At 35.8% G+C, this 24,874-nt stretch overlaps 2 protein-coding genes across 2 annotated transcripts; both read right to left on the bottom strand.

Annotated features, from left to right (window-relative positions):
* Positions 1–1,078: 1,078 nt before the first annotated feature.
* LOC127852208 (uncharacterized) lies at positions 1,079–24,874 on the bottom strand. Its single transcript, XM_052386094.1, has 7 exons — positions 24,752–24,874; positions 6,997–7,098; positions 6,258–6,398; positions 5,748–5,867; positions 3,210–3,272; positions 2,415–2,515; positions 1,079–2,078 (listed from the first exon to the last, which is right to left on the bottom strand). The coding sequence occupies exons 2-6, from the start codon at positions 7,064–7,066 to the stop codon at positions 2,421–2,423; spliced, it is 489 nt and encodes a 162-aa protein (XP_052242054.1). The 5' UTR covers positions 7,067–7,098; positions 24,752–24,874; the 3' UTR covers positions 1,079–2,078; positions 2,415–2,420.
* Positions 10,486–13,266, bottom strand: LOC127853871 (zinc finger MYM-type protein 1-like). Its single transcript, XM_052388672.1, has 2 exons — positions 12,693–13,266; positions 10,486–12,486 (listed from the first exon to the last, which is right to left on the bottom strand). The coding sequence occupies exons 1-2, from the start codon at positions 12,825–12,827 to the stop codon at positions 10,486–10,488; spliced, it is 2,136 nt and encodes a 711-aa protein (XP_052244632.1). The 5' UTR covers positions 12,828–13,266.

Raw genomic sequence — 24,874 nt, 5'->3', positions numbered from 1 at the left:
CAGTTAGCCTTTATTTGATACTCGTTCTTGGAAAACTGGGCTTAAGAGGAATTACATTATGGAAATGGCATGAGTGACTCCAAACCTATTGATGAAAGTCTTCCACACCTTTAACATCATAAATATGCTGAATGGATTGAGTGATTATCAAAATAAAGTGTGACTAATACCTAAGCCCGATTTCAACAATTCTTAGTCTTTACTCTGAGAATAAAGACTATTCTTTGAATTGATAAATTGAAGAATTGCCTTAACTTTCGTTTAAACTTAGCATGAACCACCTGTATCTACAATATAAATAATTCATGAATAACATTTTCTTTTTGATGCAATAATTACCGGCTGTAGCCTGTATATATTTAAACGCTGAATGTGTACTTCTCGGTTTTAAGTTTATTCTTTATTCTAAAGGTCACATAAATACTCAAAATCAACGATTATTTCGCAAAATATTTCGTAAAATAAACTTAAGCCATAATAAAACAGTGTTCCTTGTAGCAATAGCCAAAATTTCAGCTCTAGATGTGGTATGGTTTCATAGATTTAACGAGATACAAAATGCTCGTTTTTATTTTTTGTTCGACAACCATGTGAATTTCCCGCGACGATATCCGAATATTAACGAGCAAACTGGAGATTTACTTCGGACAGCGTCGGAAGAACGACGTATCATTGAGAACTGCCAAAAAGTTAACCTTGATATTTGATTACTTGATTTGAACATCATTAGAGATTACTCAGCGTTAAGACTAACCAACATACTTATTTGTATTAACCGAAGAATTCTTTAGATGTTGTGTGGAAGAAGTTTTCATTTAACAAGCCCACGTGACCACTGATGGTTAGCGTGTGGCTATTATATTAATTAGTGAAATTATCATTTTGAATGATAAATAATCATATTATAACGAAAAATCAACTTTTCTGAAAAAAAATATTTCACTATCAAATATATATATATAACAAGGTATCCAACTCGAAATCACCCGAAAACGGGAAACAAAGCTTTGAACAGCCATAACTTCATCGATTGTGCAGCGATTTTCACGATCTTGGTCTTATTCAACGCAGAAATGAATTTCCTTTCTAGAAATGTATATATCTTGTTATATTTATACAAATGCTGGGTCAAATTTTAAGAAATAACACGATACACAACTCGCGTAACCCAGTTGACACCGATCAGGAGAGTCATTAATGAATGAAATCATGAACTTACAACTAAAGTCCATACATTCAATATAATAAGCATTGCATTGCCACAGAGATAAACAAAATCTCAAATGGTAAAACACGACGTATAAAACATACAAAAAGTATAAAAATTAAAAAAGGCATTTAATATCGAAACTATTTAGAAAAACAAATAAAATCCTATGTACAATAATACAGTTATGTAATTTTGGATTTACGCTCTGTAAATCCAAAGCAAAAGACAATTAATAACGGTAACCTAACACACGCTTACACCTAACCAATGGCACGATGTGTTAATAAAGTGGTAGTTTAACTGAATTAGGGAAACAATGTCATCAAAAAATAATAAAGTAAAATAATGTCTAAAAGGACTGACAAAATTGTACAATCTCGTCGGAGATTGTAAATGATAATAGTTGCTTTAGCTATGTGATTAATACAATTCATGAATCGTTAACATAGTGAAGATGTATAATGTCCAAACAATCGAAATTGTAACACCGTTATATAATTATGTTAGCAATCCATGACAGAATTGCTACAAATCTTACCGTGCCATTGCCATTAAACAAAATGTTGCCAAATAATTATGAATTCGATAACATATTACATAGTAACAAAACGAAAGAAAATACTTAAGCATAAACATAAATCATAATATGATTTTAAAAAGTTAACACGCATGTCAATCGAGCAGAGATGTACATATTCAGAGAATGAAAACAAGCACAAGGAATTCGTCATGGTCGGGAGCAATAAAACAGTATTGTTTTAAAAGATAGATGTGCATTTGGTATAAATTTGCTGCACTTCAGTGGCATGTCTCTGTATAATTACATCAATGAAGACATCATCAACACATTCCAGTATATCGCCGTATGCTGCAAAACAAGGCAAGAGACCATTAAATACCCTAGCCTCCACTAAGGCTCATTTATAAACAAAAATAAAAGAAAAACTTCGGAATTGATTATCTAAAGGCAAACCGCATTGATAGTTATAAACATGTCATTGTAAACGAAGAAGTGACATGTGTATAACCACTAATGTGTAATTATATGTGGAAAAAGTACGCATCCATATTGAAGATTTTAGGAAGTTAAAAAATAATATGTTGGAACTATTAACTAAAATTATCTGTATTTTTACTGTTATGTTCAAATATGAGAGAAATTCAGAGCTACTGCAAGTACACAAAAGAACCAGTAAATGCTTACCTTCAACTAGTTTCGCCCAACACTCATCGCTTGCATTTTCCGACTTAACCGGTCCCGTATGACTTCCATTTTATCCAGGAAATCTTCAACAGTGATAACAACTGGAAAAAAACACAGTGCACACCAATGCGATTTGAAATGTTCCGAACTGGAATAAAGCTCACATTATTCATGAGATAAGTGGGGAAAAAACAAATAAATCACCCTCAAAATATTAATGTTTGTGTATAAAAAAACACGAGCGTTACCAAGGCAAAACAATAGTCCACTTCTCTCCGGTTATAGCGGTATGGGACTTAAACCAAACAAAAAGGCACAACTAAGCATGTTGAAATCGACATTGCTGTTTCAGAAGAGAGAATTTTTAGTTTCAATGTGCTATTTAGGAATACGTTAAGCATTCATCGCATTTGTCCAACTGTGATATAATTTGAAATTTTTTTAAATGGCAAAGACAAAACAAACACACGAATCCGCAGCGCATTGCGGTTTCATAAAACAATATTTTTTGTCGTAGCCTCGTTTGACCGAAGAGGGACAGTTTAAACCATAACTGTTTAAGACACTAAGGACACGTTTTTCATGAGAATGGTTTTACCAATACCAATGTCCGACAATGTTTGGCGCAGTGGAACTTTTTACTAGAGGACGATTGGAGAATAACTAAAGGCATTAGGTAATAATTATTATCAAACATTACAAATCTGTGAAAAAGCGCGTAACATCATTTCGAACTTGCGTATCATACATGATTCCGTAATTATGTGTAAAAAGGTACGGAGGTAAAGTTTTTACCTGATTCTGTAGAAATGGACGCAGCGACACGCTCCTTAAAAACGTTAGTTGCTAATGTTCGAACTAAAAACACGATGAACAATAGTATTATTTTTTACATGACATATCCATTTAATGGTAACTTAATCAAATACATTATTGATCAAGGATCTGAGAAAACCGGTTTTGTATGGCATACTTTTCTATTTTGTCTTATGTATTTATACAATGTTTCGTTTCTAAATAATCTATTTTTCATACCGTGCATAAATTAATAAATTTAAACGCAATCGACGATTAATAATAATAATAATGACAATAATAATAGTTTCTAATAATAATTATCATAATCATAAAAATGTTAATTAATGAATGAGACACACATTTATTTAATATGTCTCTAATATTGCAAAGCTTACATTTACAAACAATAGCAATATACAACTTTCCATTGTTATTTACATGTTCATACTTCTTCAATATGTACTTAACAAACCAATACCAATTATTTTACAATTGAACACATTCTTATAGTAAATACGAACATACTATTACGAAGAAGTGAAAGTGAAATTAAAGATTACCGACTTGCATTTCATTTAATATTCATCGATCGGTATTATTTCATGCGAATGTAAAACTTGATAGTACATTACTAAACGTAAACCCGTACATATAATTTTCTATTTGCGATTACTGTACAGTAATTATTCTATATAAACTCTCATAAAAACTCTGTTTCAAAAACATTCTGTGCTGGACAAACTTTCGACTTGATAAGTGTTTTTGAGCCAATTGAATGAAGAAAAGTCACACGAGTCAGTCGAACATGGAGGGTGAGGGGATACAACAGTTTTTTCCTTTGTTAAAATATATTGTACCATATGCGCCTCGTGTGATGATGAATTGTCATGCAGCAATATGAAATTTGCCAAAATGCAGCGGGTCTTTGTTTTATGATTTCTTGATTTTTTTTTAAATATTACACTTGTAAATAACCTTCTTGACATTCGTACTTGTACAATGAAAGGTCTTTTGCCAAGCGTGTTTGCCCATATTATGTTTTCAATCTTTCAATGAGGCTCAAACAGCTGAACCAATGTCTCATCACACGTGACGCAATAAGCTTAAGACCGTGAATCGTAATGTGGAAATTAATTAAGAATTCTTTTTTTTCCGCATTTTAAGCGTGCCCCTTTTTTTTGCTCATCCGTCAGTAGATTGGATTCCATTTAGCACATATCTTTTACAATTCAATTATTTTAGTGCTGATGACACGCCAAGCATACTTTATATTTGCTTGCCTGACGCTGTATGTTACATCAGAAGCAATTATGTATTTCTCTTTAGCAACCATCTTTGCAGGCGTAGCGGGTTTCGACCGACGGTCATTTGAATGTCATTTTATTCATAAACATAACATTTTTCTCTTAGAAATGCATTCACATAATATGCCAATATAACGACTTTTTATACGATTGGATCGCCTAATAACCAGTTTTTATATTATTAATATAGACAAATGTATAAACTCGTAAGGAATGTTTAACGAGTTATAAACACGGCTAAACTGAACGGGTTTTAATCGGGGAGGTATCAATGTAAAGCCAGCATGCACATCTTTCCAATACTTTCGGTTTCCTCTCGGTTTTCGCAACATCGTCTTTGATAAAGTTCTACATGCATTTGTATTTGAGCACTCTTACCATTTAGTTACGTGAAAAAAATGCGATTTTCGTCGTCATAAAGGCAATTTCATTAAGCAAGGTTATCACAGAGTCTGTTTTAACAATTGTTATAAGAAAAAAACAACAAGAGTTTTATAATATTTTTTAACATGAACATGACTACACATGTATGTTTAACAATTTAGTTACGTCTGCCGAATAACTTAATAGTTTCCCTTGTCAACTATTATTTTATATAACGTTTCATTATTAGTTCCATAGTTGCAATTATTATTATGTATATACCGACCGATCCTAATTTAAACTAAAATGTGGGTGTTCTGCTCTTACGGACTTTTTGTAATTGATGGAAACATATACCATTGAAAGCAAATATGAAATGTGCGATCGAGTATTGATTTTAATTGTTTTACTATAAAAAACTTTCATGGATGAATGCTTTAAAAAGATAAATTTAATTTTAAAACAAGATGTGTTTGCGAAACACTATGTCCCCTCATATATTTGACCTTTGACCTTGAAGGATGACCTTGACCTTTCACCACCCAAATGTGCAGCTCCATGAGATACATATTCATGCCAAATATCAAGTAGCTATCTTTAATATTGCAAAATTTGACCTTTGACCTTTACCTTGAAGGATGACCTTAACCTTGACCTTTCACCACTCATAATCGGAAGCTCCATGAGATACATATGCATGCCAGATATAATATTGCAAAAGTTATGGCAAATGTTAAAGTTTGACGCAAACAAACCAACAAAGCAACAAACCATCAGACAGGGCAAAAACAATATGTCCCCCATTATAGACTGCGGGACATCAAAATCATGCGACTATAAATTCAAATCATAGCTAAGTAAAATATACCTGTGTTTAAATGATAGAGTTCTGTGTCAAGTTCTAGTCGAAATTGATACAGGTCGTCTGGTTGAGGAGAGGCATGGCTTTCGAATTCAGAAACCATGGACTGCTCGTGCAGGTTGCCCACTATATAAATAACGACATAAATTTAAACGTCACGTTTAAGAAATAATTAAATGCATTTGTAAATAATGTTTTAATTCTTATTCCAATGTGTTCATGTTTATGATCCACTAAACAAACTAAATAATAACAACATATTAATTGTCTCTGTTTTTATTGGGATTAGGTAATGAATATATGAATCTGAAAAATATACACAACCAAACAATCTAATAAAACTATGACTATAATACAATATGCATTATAAAAAAAGCATCATCACTTTTTGTCAGCAATACATGTCGCGTGACATTGCGACAAAACTTGGTATAAGGATTTGACTTCTTATTTTACCTTTTTCAAGCAAAATTGAAAAAAAATGTACAGTTGTAAAAACAAAACAATATATTATACCCTGTTCTATGATCTCAATGGCAAATGTGCAACGATGATTGCCACTGAGTGAATGTAGCATCATAACTCTTTCCACTTGCCAGCGCTTTTCCCTTTCGTAAGTCCTTTTCTGTCGCTCATAGGTCAAATCGATCATCGGCACTAACAATCGCAAGAATATATTTTATCATACCACCATACCATCAAGTTCTTATATCAGTCATGTGTGGAGGATGTTCATATTACTCGGAATCAACTATAAACTAATCATCTTTAGTAAAATCGAATCAGAATAAACAAAACAAACAATTTGATACCAAGATGTACAATATTTTAAACACAAAATGCAACACAAACAGCAACAATTTTTTTTTGTTTACAAATATTAATCGCGCGTGCTCATGACGTCATTATTAACACGTCAAACGACAAAAGCCATATTCTTTCCTGCTAAAACTGCAGTTTTTAGCGATTTATTCATGATTTCTTTAAAATCGGGGACGTAGAGTTATGATAAATAGAAAAACAGGTTACTGCCTGATCTTTTTGCAATATATCAGACTCGGCACGAATAAAATAACGGCTCGGCAAGCCTCGCCGTTATATTATTCTAAGCCTTGCCTGATATATTACAAAAAGATCAGGTAGTAACCTGTTATTCTCTATTTACCAACATTGATTTAGATACTAAATATTATATGTGCACATGTGTTTGAATGCATTGCATCGGTAGTGACAAGTGAAAAGACAATGAACATACTTCCCACTCCATTTGCGCGTGGTTGGTTTATAATTCGATTTTCACATAAACTGGCCACTTCTCCAGCCATTATGGACAACACAATGTGAATCAAGCTTTTGACTGAAATACAAAAAAATGTCGAGTTTGGGTCTTTAATATATGCATAGTTATCATTATTTGAATATGCCAAGCCTTCACCTTTCATATATATCATGCGTTGTCCGGCAGAAGAAAAAGACTCGCAACAACAAACGTTCAACAGACGTTCAGTGAATTTTGACCAACGCCGAGCTTGACTTTATTACCAATAATTATACATCACTTAATTCGTCCATAAAAAAGAAGAAGAAAAAGAGTAAGAAGAAGAGCAACAACAATAATATTAAAAAATAAATGATAAAAATGTTAATAACAATAATACTACTAATAGAAACGATACTTGACGAGCTAAATATAACAATGATAAGCAAATTGCTGTTAATATTAGAAGTAATAAAAAGCCATTTTGGCCCAAAAGCGCCACATAAATGTGACGTCTGTAGAACGAACAACGTTTTTAAAAACTGTGACCGTTTAACCTAGTTTTCGGACGCACTTGACCCAGATTAAAGCTCGAACTAGACATTGTAAAAATAAACATTCAAACCCAGTTTCATTTCGATTGAGACATACATGTTGTCTGTAAAGTTATAACCTTCTGGCATGTATGCATGTAAGCCGCATTCAAACTCGGCAAACAAAGGGTCAGGATAACTATTGTGACAAAGTTTCGTCAAGATTCTGGTATAAATGTGGCCTCAAAAGGGATAGCAAGGTTATCCTAAGATTTTCATTTTTAACCTAGTGTGAGGATGTACGTTACCAAGGTTTTAACTCAGTCTTTATATTGTAAAGATAAACATTCAGACGACGTTTAATCAAGATTGTGTAATAATTAGGCATGTACCGCAATAAGGTTACACGGTTTTTCATATACTCTTAGAACGCACGTGACCCATTCTCAAACTCGGCTAATATATTTTAAGATTTCCATTCTGAAAAAATGTTACATCAAGATTGTGTCATAAACGTGGCATATAGAATAGTTACAATGTTTTTATAAAATTCAACCTGGTAACATAGTTTTGGGATGCACGTGACCCAGATTCAAGTTAAACCCAGATATGGTCAGGATCAACATTCTAACCAAGTTTTATCAAAATTGAGTCATGTATGTGGCGGTTACAGTGACAACATTTTTACATGGTGACCTAGTATCTGGACGAACGAGACCCAATATCGAAATCGCTCTATATATTGTCAAACTAAACATTCTGACCAAGTTCCACCAAAATTGAGCCATAAATGGTGTCTTAAGATTGATAACAATGTTTTTTCTATGATATGACATGGTTCCCAAGTTATGAGACACATGACGCATATTCGAACTCAATATAGAAAATTGCAAGATAAGCTTTCTGAAGAAGTTGGATAAAAAAGCTGGCCGCTGGTGCGATAACGAGCTAAAAGTTGACACTAGTTGATATATATAACAACTGCTTATAAGTGAACAGATCTAACAGTTAGTGAACATAAACTTTTGTTCCTTTGTTTCTATTTCGAACGAAAAGAAAAAAGATGAGGTGCTAAAAGAATTAGCATATACTAGATCATTTTAACATTTCGATCGAAAAGTGTTTTAAAATGAACTTTAAAATTCAAATATATATTGTATTTAAAAATTTAATTCAAACGAAACACCTTCAATATTTAATAAGGTTTCGAACATGGCTCTGAGCAAACATGCGCCTTTCAAAACTAAAGGTATCAAACACAAATACCAGCCCGTCTGGTAAACGGTTGGAATAAGTTTTATATTTCAACGAAATCGTGTCATAAAAAGTGAGAATTTACTCAAAACAAACAGAATCAAATATGAATATAAAAAGTTCTTCAACAAACGGATGGAGAAAATTTAAGACTGATCTTTTTTCTGGAACAGATTAAAAACATTTCCAAGTTTGATAAATAAAATGCAATAACCCGAATAAGACATGCATATAATAAATTTATTTCACCTGTGCACACTCGTTTAAAACACTGTTGTTTTAAATTTCTCATGGTATCATTTGAATGCGAATATGTTAGTGAACCAGTAAAAACTACCTCAAAAATTAGAAAATTTGAAAAGAACTTTATAATTTATACCTAGGGGAGCTATAGTTCCTAGGTTATGCATTCAAGAACTTTCTTTTAAAAGGCGTTTCCAGTTATTTGTATTTGTTCAATAGGAACAAAAGAAAAATCACCAATGCTATGTCCAGCAGAATTAAAATGTTCTGAGACGTTAGTAAAACAGTAAATGTTTAATGTCAAATGTATGGCTATTAATTCTTTGACAACATTTTTGATTAGTTTGACCAACATACTGTTTTAGACATTTTTTACATGTGATTAAGTAAATAACACTAGATGATGCACAATTTAAGGTACTTAAACCATTGCCCTCTTTATTATGTAAGTTTGTGCCAGAAGTAAAAGCCAGGTACAAGGCTACCACCTGGTTCATGCGTTCGATATTCCGTCTCAGCTTGCTGATCACTTACTAAGGCAAGTTTTGTGATTTCCTCTGAACAAATATATCCTGCCGTCCGCCCAATCGCGTTTTCCCATAAAAAGGCATTTTTAGCGGGCATATATAATAATTGAAAAAAAGAAACAAAGACTTTTAGCATAAACGGTCTGGCTTTGACAGTAGCAATGTGCGACAAGTAACACTGTGCTTATATAAATGGATAAACACAGGTTGTATTGATTTTGGAAAATGATTGAAAAAGAGGTAAAGTATTAGATAGAGAATAATAGGTTCGTGTTGATTATAGATCAGATTTATCATGTGAGGCTTAGAAAACATAAAGCACGAGCCTTGGCGAGTGATTTTTCGTTTTTCTGCCGAGGATGATACACCTGATCTCTACAGGGGCGTAGATAACCTCCCAACATTGGGGGGGCGGTCCAGTTTCTGTACTGGGAACATAAAGAGGTTCGTTTGAGAGGGTTGTCCTCTCCCGTGGTTCCGAAAAAAATTACAATTACAATTAAAATGGTGCGTTTTTGGGGAACTTTCATGTTGATATAAATGTTATTGTTTTCTTTCCAAAAACTCTAATTACAACATAAAATTAAGTAAATGTTTATGTATTTTAATGACGGAGTTTTACAAGTGATATGAAAAATAAAAACATTAACATTACATTCACAACGGATATATTTTATTACTGATGGACATATTTAACACCTGAAAATGGGAGAGTGTTATAAATAACCACATGAAAATACACAACAACCAATACAATATGACATGATTAGTAAAGAATGTATCCACATTTCGAGCACTATTAAAATACTGAACCAGGATGAATAAATATTATTAAATTAAGTTAAATAAACAAAAATTACGGATAATTAGTTTTTAAGCCACAATTTATCATGCACTGTTCGCGTAATGTTAATGCCAAGTGTCACATTCTATGAAAACTTCCCGAAGATAGTTAACCGTGATTCATTCACACTGACGAACTCATTGGCAACATCTAACAAGTCCATTGCGTCGGTAGCACACCTGTGCACGTGGAGCGTCATGAGGTGGGTGAGTCTCTCCTGTGTCATAGACGTCCGGAGGTACGTCTTCAGGCGTCTCAGGCCGGAGAAGGACCTCTCGCTGGTGGCGTTGGTGGCGGGCATTACCAGGACGTGGCGGAGGACGCGCATCACCTCCGAGAAAAAGAGGCGAGACTCAGGAGACAAGTCGCGGAAGAACGTGACAATGTCCGTGATGGTCTTGACCTTCTTGTCCCGTACGGCGACCTGGTACGTCTCCAGCTGAATGGTGAGAGCCTGCTCGTTGACGTCGTCCCTGTAGAAGTCCATCACGCTCCGCAGATGAGTGGCGTAGTCACCACCACAGGCGCAGCACACCAGAAGGTCTTGGAGGGATCTGTAGGTTTTGTAGCCTGGCTGATCGAATCTGTCCTTGATACACGCGATCACCAAATCGAATGCTTCAAAGTAGACCTGGCGGTACCGATCACGTGCTGTGGCTGGATACTCGTGGGCCCCGGTTCCAACGTCATAGCGTTTCGGCATCTTGCGTCGCCTGGGAACCACTGGCTCTCCTACGTCGACGTCATCGAGCTGGCTGTTGACGTCAACCCAAAACTTGTCGAAGGCATCGTCGGAGCGCTTGCTGGACAATATTTCCACCGTCATTGAAGCAACTGCCTGACCCTCTGATGCGGACATGTCCTTCTGTTGTAGGGTGCGGCTCAAGTTGTCTGTATGTCGCAGGATGATGTAACCCAGATGGACACCAAAGAAGAGGTCGAAGCTCTCCATCTGGGACCGCACGCCTACTATCCTGGAACGGATCTCCGAGTCTTTGGTCTGCTCGTAGCAGGTGTCCCACAAGGTCTGTAACACAGTGTAGTTGTCTAAGACACTACACAGGCTTGCTGCACGCACTGTCCATCTCGTGGGGCACAGTACACGGAAACCAGGGGTATCGGGGCCCATCTCCTCCTTCAGGGTCTGTAAGGTACTGTCCCTCTTTGGTGAATACTTAATCAGTTTGGAGACTTCATGCACTGTATCCATGGTGTCGCGCAAGAGCTTGCACTGACGTACACAGTCCCCAACGGCCAGATTGAGTGCATGTCCGTAGCAGTGCGTGAACACAGCTCGCTCCTCCTTTGCTAAGATGTTGGTCGCCACACCACGCTTCGCTCCGGTCATGTTGCTGGCCCCGTCATAACACTGCCCTCTGCACTGGCTCAAGGATAGGTTCATTCTTAGAAGAGTGTCTTCTATGACCGACGTCAGTGTAGTGGCGTCAATGGAATTTACTTGGTGAAACCCAACAAAGTCCTCGTGCACATTTAAGTCCTCGTCCACGTGTCTGAAGACTACCACCACTTGTTCTCGGTTGGACTTGTCTGTTGTCTCGTCAGCCATGATTGTGTAGAACTCGTTTGTCTTGATGTCGCTGGCCACTTTACGGAGGATGCGCAGTGCCATGAGCTGGAGTATTTCATTCTGGATATCAGGGGCGACGAACTTGTCCCGCTTCCGTTCCAGCCACGCGAGAATAGAGCTGTCCGTCTCCCCGTGGTGTTGTAGCAGCTGCATGAAGTTCCCCTCATCGTCGTCGTGCCCACGTAGCGCGATGCCCTGGCGTGCGAGGAACCGTATGCTGCGTAGGATTTGCAGCAGCTGCTTCCGGTTGTCGGCCTTTTCCTTAGCGTGCCCCGCTGACAGCATCTCCCCCACGTCACGCGTCGTGGCGGGAAGCGTCACCAGTCGCTCGACCGCCTCCTTGTGGCACTCGCTTTTTTCGTGCTTCCGGAACTTCTCGGTACCCGCTTTCCATTTGGAGAAGCCATCACTGATGAAGCTGCCGTCCACCTTCGTGTTGCCGATCTTGCCCAACTTCTTGGCCGCCATGCAGAGGTGGCAGAACGCAAGGTCCCGGCTCTGAAAAGAATAACATTGTAATAAATTTTGTGTTAAATATTAATGATAATAATAAGAAACATTATTAAGCAACATTTTTTTTTACAATACGAGTATTTTTTGTATGTTGTGCCTTTTTTTCTAAATTTCGTTTGTATTTAGATCAACGTTAGGTTCAGAAAAGATAAGAACGATCGCAAATTAAAATTTAATACTAATATACATACCTCATCGTAGTGGAGCCATGTGAAGGAATCAAACCAACAAGATTGGAATGAACGCTGTTCTGGCTTTTTCTTCCCGAATGTACGCTTAGGAAACGCAAAATTTCGAGGCTGATTAGGAATACTCATTTTGAACATTAAACAATTACATATATGATATTGTTTCAATGATTTCTAATCAAATAATAACTGATGTACTTAGAGAACAAAAATATTTTCAAACTAATGAATGTTTTTCACGCGTATTTGATTGCAGAGACTGTTGACATGATACTAATGGTCATTACTGTCTAATTCCTGGAATGTTCTGCAGTCTGAGATAAACAGTGAAGACATTAGCACTGACAGTGTGTTTATGATTCAAGCAGTTTCGAAGAAGGGTTGTTTTGCCAGGCAAGTTAAATAAACATTATAGTGTCTGAATAATGTTGCCATCAACATTAAGAGGTTCCAACCATCCCATTATTTTACCTAGGGGACACATGGCTTCTGCACTGACGGCGCGTGATTACAAAAATACTGGTTTTGGGGCGGCGATTTTTTTGGGATTTTACATTTATTTATATAACGATGACTAGCCGAAATATTGGGGGGGGGGGGGCGGCCGCCCCCCCTGCCCCCCCATTATCTACGCCCCTGCTCTAATAAACACTAATCTATTATTCTATTTATCCTACTTTTTATTCAGTAAACATTTTAATTTAAACAAAATTAGTTTTCATGAGTGTTTGTCGTACTTTGATAATCACTGTAGTGTAACCAAGGTCAGTGTACAACACCGCGTTCCAAAAATAACGGCTGATCAAATAATTATTTTTAAAAATCAGAATATCGTTCTGTGACAAAGAGTCGTGCGTTATTAATTACACTTTTATTCATATTGAATTGCAAATCTGAAAGTTTTATAACATCAATATAACGTTATGTTGTTATATACAAGGAACTACATTATTTTAAATTTGTTTACAACGTAGCCTAACACCACACACAATTCACTTTCTTGATACACTACGGAAAAATACAGGTGACAAGGTGCGTGGGAAACAAATATCGTTGAAAACGATAGATGCGCTCCCCTTGTTTGACCTTGAGAAAAATGCATTATTAGCCTCGGTGACATTGACATTGACCCCAGTGACCTCAAACCTCAAAAAGTAGAGGTCCATGCAAAGTACCTACACCAGGGCTCAACACTAACAGTTGTCCTATTGTCCCTGGCAAGTAAAAGTTAGGTCCGGGCAAGTTATTTTATAATCTAGTTGTCCGCCCAGGCAAGGGCAAAAAAGAACGAAGAGCATTAAATGAAGACTTTAATTAGACTTTAATTGCTGTAATCATTTTGTTAAACGTGCAAAAATTAAAAAGGATTTGTGGTGTATCATTTTGATATTTATTTAAAAATATGAGGTTTACAGTTAATGTGATATTTCATGTTTGGGCAAGTGGCTTTACATTCAGGGCAAGTAGATTTTCTAAGTACTTGCCCGGTAGGGCAAGTTGGTTTTTAGGTTAATGTCAAGCTCTGTACATGCCAAATATGTAAGAGATCGGTAAAATATTGATGGAACTATGAGAAACTGTAACAAATGTGTTAATATAACTCTATTGTAATATAATGTATATCGCTTGTGTTGTACCAATGTCTGCTGTAACAAGGACACGCAAAGCTGGGTCAAAATTCAAAATGATTTGCATGCTGTTTACAACATAACGGCAATACAATGTGTGAAATTCAAATCAAAGAAAGAATACAGTTTTTCCATGCGGGTTTGAGTCTCAGAACCCGGGTGTATAAACATATTTTATTCATTATTTTACTAACATACGATTTAATGCAACTGCCATAAGGTAGGTTTGAGAGGCACATTCCTGGTTGATGTGTATCAATGGGAATGAAGAAAGCGTCCTGCCCATCGACTTCATGGTACTCCACACACTTGTATCATTTAACGTGGTCGACCGACTGAACGATACTGTAGAGTATCTCATCTATATCCCTTATAATAATATATATTTCCACAATAATATTTACATATTTATTCACTTTATTATGCAATTAATCAATTTCAAGCTTTTCATTACTTTTTTCGCCAACTAGGACGGGGTCCAAGTGCTCCCTTTGATTCGCTAACAATAACACAGACTTTAAAATGCTTCCCTCGTTTTGTGGTCGTTTAACTTGAAGCCAATTTGACTTCTGCCGTTTCACTACCTTCTGGAAGTGACGTCACATGAAAACTCTGGATCAGCAGACGCATTATATCTAACGGAGAATTACGGAGCTAATCGATGTATCACGATCGAACATGAATTATGCGAATACAATTAAAACGCATGCGCTAACGTATTTCGTTTTATTTTGAAATTAAAGGACGAGATAAATTCAACAGAAAACCCTTGCAAGAAGCATATTCGAGAAGATGATGGGTTGGTTTAAGACATGTCGAGTTGACCAGGCGGTGACTTAGACTTTAAAGACATAATCTTGTGCTGGGGCTGAGTAGAATTGACTTAAGGTAGCGCACCTAAATGATTTCCCGCAATTTCTTCGAAGGTTGAAGGTACCGTAGCCTAGTGGTTAATGCGATAGACTAGAAATCATTTGGGATATTCCCGCGCAGGTTCGTATCCTGCCGACGACGTATACTTTTTTGCGACGCGTTTTATTTCTTTTCTAACGTCATTTGATTTAATATGGCATATAAGCTATGTTTATTGTTAAATATGTTGCAATTTTTATGCACATTCTTCAATTATTAAAGTTAAAACAACGTTATGGCTTAATTGGGTGATTTACTGCTGAAAATACGAACCATGCATGTTGCATTTTTATTTTTTATTTAAAAAAGTAAACGGTAAATCTGTCTATTTATTGGTATTTTTGCTGTATATAGTCTACCTAAAAAACTAAGTTAAAAATATTACTTAAATGATACTATTTTGAATTTTATGACACTTTGTTTTTAACTAACCCAATGTCTACGTGGCCTGAAACCACTTACATTTCATGGCGCTCTTCCATAGATAACAAGTTATAAAAAATAAATGGCTGTAAAAGAAAACTTTTTTCATCTTGTTTAAACCTTAAACACCTTTTCTGCATCTGTAAACACCAACTGCATGCCTATATTTGGAAATCTGGATGAATTATGGAACTTTCATATACCCCAGGGGTGCAAATTAACTGGACAAAAGCCGAGTGTGGGGGTGGTTTTGAAAAAAAAATCAGTATATTTTTTAAAAAGCATGGAAAGCCTACCTAAAAATTTGCATGTAGTTCAGTGAAATGATGCTGATTAAGAAAATTATAGATTATATTTGGATAGGTGCCATTTACGGGTGCGCTACCTTAAACTTAAAATAACTAACTCCCAGAAGAGGAAATATTTTGTAATTACAGCCATTACAACAATTGCGTTTATGGTACGAACTTAAAGATCAATAGGACTTTAAACAAAAGAAACCTTGAACCTCGAATAACAATAAAGTCATAAATGATACACACAAGTAAAATGTATTATTATGAAAAGAAGGGGAGTAACTAATGTTAAGCTAAATTTTATCTTTATATGAGTTGTCTCCCATGTCCCATGACCTTATTTCATAAAAATGAAACAAATAAAGAGAAAAAAATTAAATTGTATAAAATTCATAGAAACACAATTTTGAAACAATACTCATATGGTTTATAATTTATAGAATGAAATCCCATATTTAATATTATTTTAATAAAATAGACAAATGCAAATAGTTATAATTGCTGTTTTAAATGTATTAAATGAACAAAAAAAAAAGTTCACCAATTTCATTAAAGAATGGGTACAATAATTGTACAATATTTACAATAAATGAGACATTGTAAACAAAATATGGATTTATTTGGAGTTGAAAACAACTTTTCTGAAAGATATTTCCCAAATAAAATAGAAAGTCATCCACAAACAGGTTGGATCAAGGCTTGCACAATAAAATTGTTGCACAGGCAGAAATAACTATGTAATGATTTCAGAATATAAATACTCTATATTCTGTATCTGTATAGAAGATGTTAATATAACCATGGTAACAAGCATGGCTTATCATTTCTATTAATGCACAAAAAGAGTTCACAATACTTGACATTGTACAAATAATGTATGTACACATATACAAATTTAACAGCAAAGCTGGACTTGGTAGGTTTTAGATGGACCATGGCCTTCAAGAAGAAAGTTTAAAGGTTTGGCAATTTAAGAATTATCTTTGATGAAACGCCAGTAAAAACCTGCAGTACTCAGAAATGACCGCAAATGAGTAACATTTTCCGGAATCGGCCAAGTAGAAATTGAAGAAGTCTTCTCAGGGTCTGTGGCAATACCTTGTTCTGTATGATGTGTTCAAGATTTTGAAAAACTCACACGTTGAACCTTTTAATTTGAGACCAATCGTTTCTAGTCTCTGGAATACAGCAGTCAGTCGCTCCAAATGAGTTTAAAAACAATCTTAAATACCAAGATGTCATCTATAAAAGCAAAACATTCATGTAGGAGCAGATCGCTCAAACACTTTTCTATACAACGTTGAAATGTTGCACCTGACTTTACAAGACCAATGGAATACGCTCTCATTTATAGAACCCTGGTCACCCAGTGATTATGCAGTATTTGCCTTATCCTCCTCTGCCATCTCGACTTGCCAACACCCAGATTGAAGGTCTAGCTTTGAAAAATACGTGTAGCACACAGTAGACTAACTGTGTCATCGAAACGAGGAAGCATGTAGGCATGTAGGCATCTTTCCGGGGTCTAGAATACAAAATCAAGAAAAAACTAGTAAAGAAATGTATTTTGCTGACTAAAAGACAGTTTGATGAGTAAAGGGAATTATTTATACATATAACAGCACTGTACTATCTTCTTAACATGTTGACGCACCTGCTCGTACATTTTCTGTGTCAACTTTCTGCATATTGTGACTCGGCCCTCTCACAATTCCACTGAAAGAGGTTCATAAGGATTTACCTAAATACTGTGTTCGTTTGTAGAGAAAACGATGGTAGACTACATACAAGTGTTTTGAAAGCAATCTTCCATGCATCAGGCAAAGACAACGAAGATAAAACAGACTAACATCGCCGAATGAGGTTATTTCCCATGAAAACAGCGCAAGATGGGCTAGCCTGTGTATCTGGTACAACTAAAACAGGCAGTGTCAATGTAAATTTCAGCACAGGAATAGAGATGACAGTTTAAAAAAACACACAAGAATTTCTAAATGATAACCGTTTGTCACAGCAACATTCGAATCAATACCTTACGTTGATAGGTCACAAAGGGCTGGTCTTTTAGGTAGAGACTGATAAAACAAGAGTTCTGCGGTTGGAGACATATGCCAAGGTCAATGCACATGTGAAGCATCAAGCAAATCAGTAAATTAATTGACGAGTAATTGATCAAAAACAATTTTCACACTTATTGTGACAGTGTCTTTGTTCTTTTACCTCTTGATCCCAATTTCAATATGGGTCATCTACTGTATAAGGCCAATGCACATGTGAAGTATCAAGCCGATGGGTCAATTTGTTGACGAGTTATTTATCGGAAACTATTTTCACACTTATTGTGAGAGTGACCTTGACCTTTGACCAAGTGACCTCAATTTCAATAGGGTTCATCTACTGTCATACGCCATTGCACATGTGAAGTATCCAGCCAATCAGTCAATTCGTTTATGTGTTATTATTCGGAAACGATTTATCCCACTTATTGTGACAGTGACCGCGACCTAGTGACCCCAATTTCAATAGGGGTCATCTACTGTCCAAGGCCAATTCACATGTGAAGTATCAAGAGAATCGGTCAATCCCTTGACGATTTTATTGATCTGAAACGAACTGGTCTACCGACAGACAGACCGACTGACATCCAGCAAATTAATATACCCCCTCTTCTTAGAAAAGGGGCATAATGAATGAGAAACAGTGGACACCATAGAATTATAAAAGCAATACAAGGAACAGAATGAAATAAAATGTCAGTTTGATTTGAGTCACAAATCAAATGATCTGCAAAATACTCTGCCTTGATAGCTGTTCCATGCTCATGAGAAATTAAAGGAAAATGGATGATCTGTTGAGACGGCAAACATTGTTGCTGCATCTGTGGTTGTGAAGGATGCTGAGAGTCAATCCGTTTCAATATCTCTGTCAGTTTCTTGAACAAGAATTTGAGAGGTTAGACGTTGTTAAAGCTCTGCAATTTGATTTTGCGTGTTTGGAGTCTGTAGAAAAATTTGAATGATATAAGATTTTAGAGGTTCCGAAAGATTACTTCTTTTTCTACTTGTCTTTTGTCTCTTAATAGTTGCATTGTTGCCAGAATCGAGCTTGAGCCTCGTGCTGCCTGGAAGGACCTCCGACAGGAGCCCAGAAAATTGCCGTTTGTACATAAGGTCATTCTTGGCAGAACATGGCACATGTCCACCGTCGCAGACCTCCTCAAGAATAGATTCTAATCTGCAATCATAAGAAGTAACAGTTTCATGTCTTTTTAGTTGAATATAAAAAATCCTTCATTGTAATGCCCTTCATGGCAGGTTCGGAAAAGTTTACATCCAGTTTTTCAAAAATACCTTCAACAGAAGCCGAATCTCCAATTGATACAAGCGTGCATGCTGTTCCACGCTAAGAATCCCTTATTGATTGTAGAACTTCTGATGGCGAGTATGCATTATTATGAAGCAAACACAGGGGTGTGATTTACGAACCAACTCAGAGGAGGAAAATGCCCTACTACAGGGTTCAACTAAACTCTTCATTTCTATGTAGATTCAGAAAAGTTGAAAACAATTTGTAAAATTAGTTTGGCATTGAAAGAAAGGAAATCGGCAGAAATTAGGAAAATTCACACCCCTGTTAACATCTTATTTCATGGCGCCACTCATATTATAAGATTTCCTTCCTTTCTCGGAAAAGGATCTTCCCCTGAAAAAGAAGGGATTTTAGGAATGTGGGTACTTGAAAAGATGACAGGTTGATTGACAGAAGGGGAGAATGGTGGGTGAGTTGGGGTAGACGGGAGAACTGGTTGAGGCAAATATTTGGGTTCCGGTACTAGATCTACTTGCTTTGCAACATAAGAGATACCCTTTGGAAGAAAGTGGTACTTAATGCACAGTATTTCTAGCATTTTTGAAAATAAAAGAATATTAAACTTAACCTGAACGCAATTTGCTTTTAAAAGGTTTTCAGAAACTGATGTTCCAGTTTGAAGGTAACTGAATTAGTGAAGAATATCAATCAATATTTCAACAAAAGTTAAACACACATTAATATAAGCTAAGAATTCATTAAATAAACTTCTACAACTTAATAAATGTAGGATTCTTATAAAATAATGCAGTAGATAAGGTTTTAAAATCACAAAGCAATTATCACAGTTCATAAACGTATGACGGCTAGATTGAACTTTACCGGTACGCAGTTGTTTATCACTAATGCGCATGCCCGAAACACATTTAGCAGGTGCGCGTTTCGTTGCTAAGAATAGGATAAACAAAAATCGACCGCTATGTCGTTTTATCGAGTTGATCGACAAAGCGGGGGTTTGGGGCGGTAGCCCCCGATACTAAGGAACTATAAAGGATAAAAAGGCTTTAACAAAGGATTTTACTTACCTAGTCATCAAAAAGATCGAGACTGGTGTCTGCGTTTTGATAATTTGCGCTTGACACCGGGTTGAGCGGCTGCCGACTTTGACAGTTATACACGCGTGTTATTAAACGCAGAAACGCGTGAAATTTGTCCGGAACCTGCAGGTACTTTTTTCGGATTACATATTCAACCAAATAGCTGTCGAATAGCTGCTTTTGCGTGCCTGATTTTGGCAAGCTTTTTTTAAAGCGTGCCAGGTGCTTTCATTAAGGTTTGTACAGGCACCGGTTTCTGGTTTTTGAACTCTTTGGAATGGTTAACTGTTAAATGCGTATAACCCTCTTTTTCCAATGAGCTGTAGGCTTTCCAACAGTCACTTATTATCTGAATTCCTGGTTTTATGTATTTTTTGATAAGTGGAATTAATTTTTGCGCGGACCTGTCTTCCACTATTTTAAAAAGCACCGTTTTGAGTCGCTTTCAATGCCGCCGAATACCCACACACCATCTACTCTTGTACCTCTGTGGCATTTTCTTTTTCCAAACTTTGACTCCACACAATTTCTACCACACAACCCGGACCACCTATCTGCTCGCTGTCTTTTTCAAGCACGCAAAGACAAACTTCTCGAGCGAAATTTTTCCAATCCACCAGGCTGTGCTCTGTTATGTCTAGTTCGCGAGCTATAAAGTCACTGGGCAGTTGGTAAACCCATTAGTAGGTAAGCTTTATTGCCTGAGCTAGGGTTAGGTGTGTGCCACAGAACCAACTACCCTATCTGATTGATGTGTTTTTGTTACAGGCCCTGTTCGAACACCTCAACACACGCTGGTCTTTACTGTAACTTTTTTATCCCATTTTCACCGTGACATTGACGGTATAACACGTTGTGGAATATACTTGCTTGTATTCAACACTGTGGAATATACCTGTCGCGTGCACGGACTACTTTTTAAATGACGTCATGCGATATGCGCTAAAATTAGGTAGATATTTTTTGGTTCATTGATCGAATTTTAAGGTCACCCATTAGAAGAAAATGTGCATTTTTTGCAAAAAATATATATATATGACATATTCACTAAAAGAAATGTTGAAATAAAATTACACGATTTTTGTTTTGTTATTTTTTTATTTATATGAATAATAACTGAATGATTTTTCATAAGAAACAAAGTCAACAAAACTTAGGCTTCAAAATTATACGACCTTCAACCTTTAAATCTAGTCATATTTCATAATTTTTCACCATCCGTATAATGAATCAGCTGATTGATGGCGTCATAAAATGACATACTTTTTGCGTCATTTTCCACATTTTTGACAATTTATTATAAACGCGACTTATTTCACATGTTTTCTACATGTACTGTATGTCGACATATCTGAATTGTCAATTGATCACATTTTCCTTATTTCGTGTTATGTGCATTGTTTATAACCAAAGCATATACTTTTGACATTTAACTTACATATTAAGAATGTACAACAAGCCATACACACATCGCACAGTTCATGAATAATCTGCTATGTTTGCTTTCCTATTTAATTCACGTTAGGCATAGAGCTGTGTAAAGTATAAGATGGTAAAAATAGCACCACATTAGAATTGGGAACGTCCCATTTTGTACACGGGTAATTTCTACTCATTTATCTGTTGTGTACTGGAATGTTTTCCATTCTTTGTGTATTTATATATTAAATTATTTTCTCGTACAATAAGGGCATTTACCATAGATAAATAAAACATTGTGCAAGTTTAAACATAATTATGTTTGTATGCAGAAATCTGCAAATGCAACCGAGTTTACCAACGGCTATTATTAGATAAACTGCTCCGGTTCATTTGAACAGCAGTAATGTAGAGTACATGACGTAGCGTGTGACGAAGAAGAAAGTTAATCGCGTTCATAAATTCATTTGAATAAAATGATAGAATGGCATAATGATAAGGGTCTTTATTTAACTATGCTAAAATAATTATTAAAGACCCTAGATGCAAAATCGTCAATTATTGAGTTAAATGGATTAGTAGATGGATTTTAAAGGATAATTAAAGGTAAGATACTAGTTCTTACGTGTTTTGATTTTTGTTTGTACTTTTGTCGTCCCCTGTTCTCGGGGAATTGATTTTAACATGGGCGCCATTGATGCATCGGATCACACACGACATACCCATAACATTATATAAAAAACACGTTCTGTGCGTCCTTAAATTAGTCGTCCGAAGTCGGAAAACGCATTGCCCTGTAGTCTATATTTTGTCAAATAACGTGTCAGTCGCTGCAATTGTCTGATTACTCGGCAAAATTGTCAAGGTCGTCGATAGCTAAAGAAACTTCAGCGTACAGTTTATTAAGTATTGACAGACCTGTACAAAGTCGCGCCAGTCAAAAATCATAAAAAGCGACATTTAAAGTTATGGTAGCCAGAACTAATTCGTCGATGGTGTACATGTATGTTGACATCAACAGCATTTTGTCAGGAGCAATCGCCGCCATATTGGATTTTGATCATTTTCTTTCGAAAAAAAATTGAATTATAGTAAAGTAAAATCTTCTTTTCGCGGTCGTAATGTGTTAAAATTTGCATACTGCGTAAAACTGAATGTAGGCATATGGTGATATTTTTACTTGTTTTACAGTTTGTGTGTGAATTTTTTAAAGACTATTTTGCGTACCAGAACAAATACATGTATATCACTACGCATGGTTACATTTGTTAGATTTTAAGCGCTTTTATGACTGAATTAAAATTATTGTTAAGGTTATTAGATCTATTTATGTTAAATGTCACGTTGAAAAAATCAAATGGGATAAATAGAATACTAGGATTAGCGTTGAATACAGAGAAGTTTATGTTGCTCGTCTCGAACACCGAAAGCGCTCGCCAAGGCTCGCGCTTCCGGCGTTCTAAGCCTCGCAACATAAACTTCTCTGTATTCAACGCTAACCTAGTATTCTCTATATCTTGAACTAGACTTACTTTTCCTGATGCACACTTACAGCAAAGTCTACCAAAATCGCCCGATAAATTTAAATTCCTTAACCAAAATATTAAACCGTCTGAATTCCTGCAAATGCTACTCAAATCGTCGTACACAAAAGACATTACTACTAAAATACTACTTTGTTTACGTTTTATAGGGTCGTTCTGCATATCATTAGACGTTAACCAACCAAATGAAACTATTTAGTCACGTGATAGGTTACATGGTACAGCGTCATCAAAATGGAATTTCATTAATAAACGGATGTGATAGCAAGCAGGTTGGTTTCGATATCGTTTTCAGTTCATAACTTCGTTTTATGTTATAAAACGAAGTTTTTGACCCTACTTTTTCACGGGGATTTAAAAAAAAATGGTTATTTTTGCATTTTAAAGCCGATTTTATTATTTTTCGCGCGACTATATCTATATAAGGCGTCGAAGGCGCCTAAAAGCGCGACGCGCGCTTAGCGACGATAAAATTATACGCTTTTCCATTTTTTTTTAACGTACCGGTAAATTTCAATCGTATACATTTTAAAATATAACAATCAAATAAAAAGAACTTTAAACCGTCAATTTGAATTGAAACGAATAATAAATACCGCGACAACAGCGATCTGAGATACAGAACGTGATTTCATTCGGTTTGCTTACTTTTTTACACCGGAAAAGAACTTTTTACATATCAATACGCATGAAATTGGCACAATACTTTCACAATAAAATATTGCAAGATACAAATTAAAATGCGACAAATAAAAAATCTTACGTGTCCATCCGAAAGTCACATATATCTTATTCAAAATATACCTATTGAAAATATTAGTAAACACTCAAACCAAAAATAAGAAGTAAAACAGCAGAATAAATATGGCATGTTTCTGAATACATCGCTAGATGGTTACCACTGGCAGACACTATTCGATGCATATACTTAAAAGTACCCGGGGTACGAAAATATATAAAAAAAAGTTCCAAGGAGTATGGCCGGATGCTTTCAAGCGCATTTTCCGTACCATAACTACTACATTGTTTTACGCTTGATAGTATATTTAAGTAGTACCTGAGCCGACAACGACCAATCGGGCAATATAAAGTCATTATTTACAGTGCAGTGATCTACAGTTCTTAATACTTTTTAAAGAATCTTAGTGCGCGTATTGTTCAGCAAGTATCGATTTAATTAAAGAGTTGTCTGTCATTCAGTATGACATAATAAAATATTTTTGGTAAGTAGTTCTGAAAGTATTTTTCAAGCATTCCTCTGGTTCAAATAAAGCCGCTGTCAGTTACCGCCGTAACCTTAGTGCCTTAGTATGTGCACTTACTTATGGTAAAGATCGGCTAAGCCCTGGAACAGTTCTGAAAGTTGGAATCTGATGTTACGCTAGACGTAACAGAAGAACTGAGTTAATTAATTAAAAAACGTTTATCGCTTACCAAAAGAGTAATTGAAATCCGTTTTTTTTCCTCTTAACTCTGCACATTAAGCTGTTTCCTTGTCACAATTATCTTTTCTCCCGTTTGAAGTTAATTTAGACGGTTTAGGACTGCCCACATATG

Source organism: Dreissena polymorpha, chromosome 12, assembly GCF_020536995.1.
Source record: "Dreissena polymorpha isolate Duluth1 chromosome 12, UMN_Dpol_1.0, whole genome shotgun sequence".
In the NCBI taxonomy this organism is placed as follows: domain Eukaryota; kingdom Metazoa; phylum Mollusca; class Bivalvia; order Myida; family Dreissenidae; genus Dreissena; species Dreissena polymorpha.
This window is presented reverse-complemented; position numbering and strand designations above follow the sequence as displayed.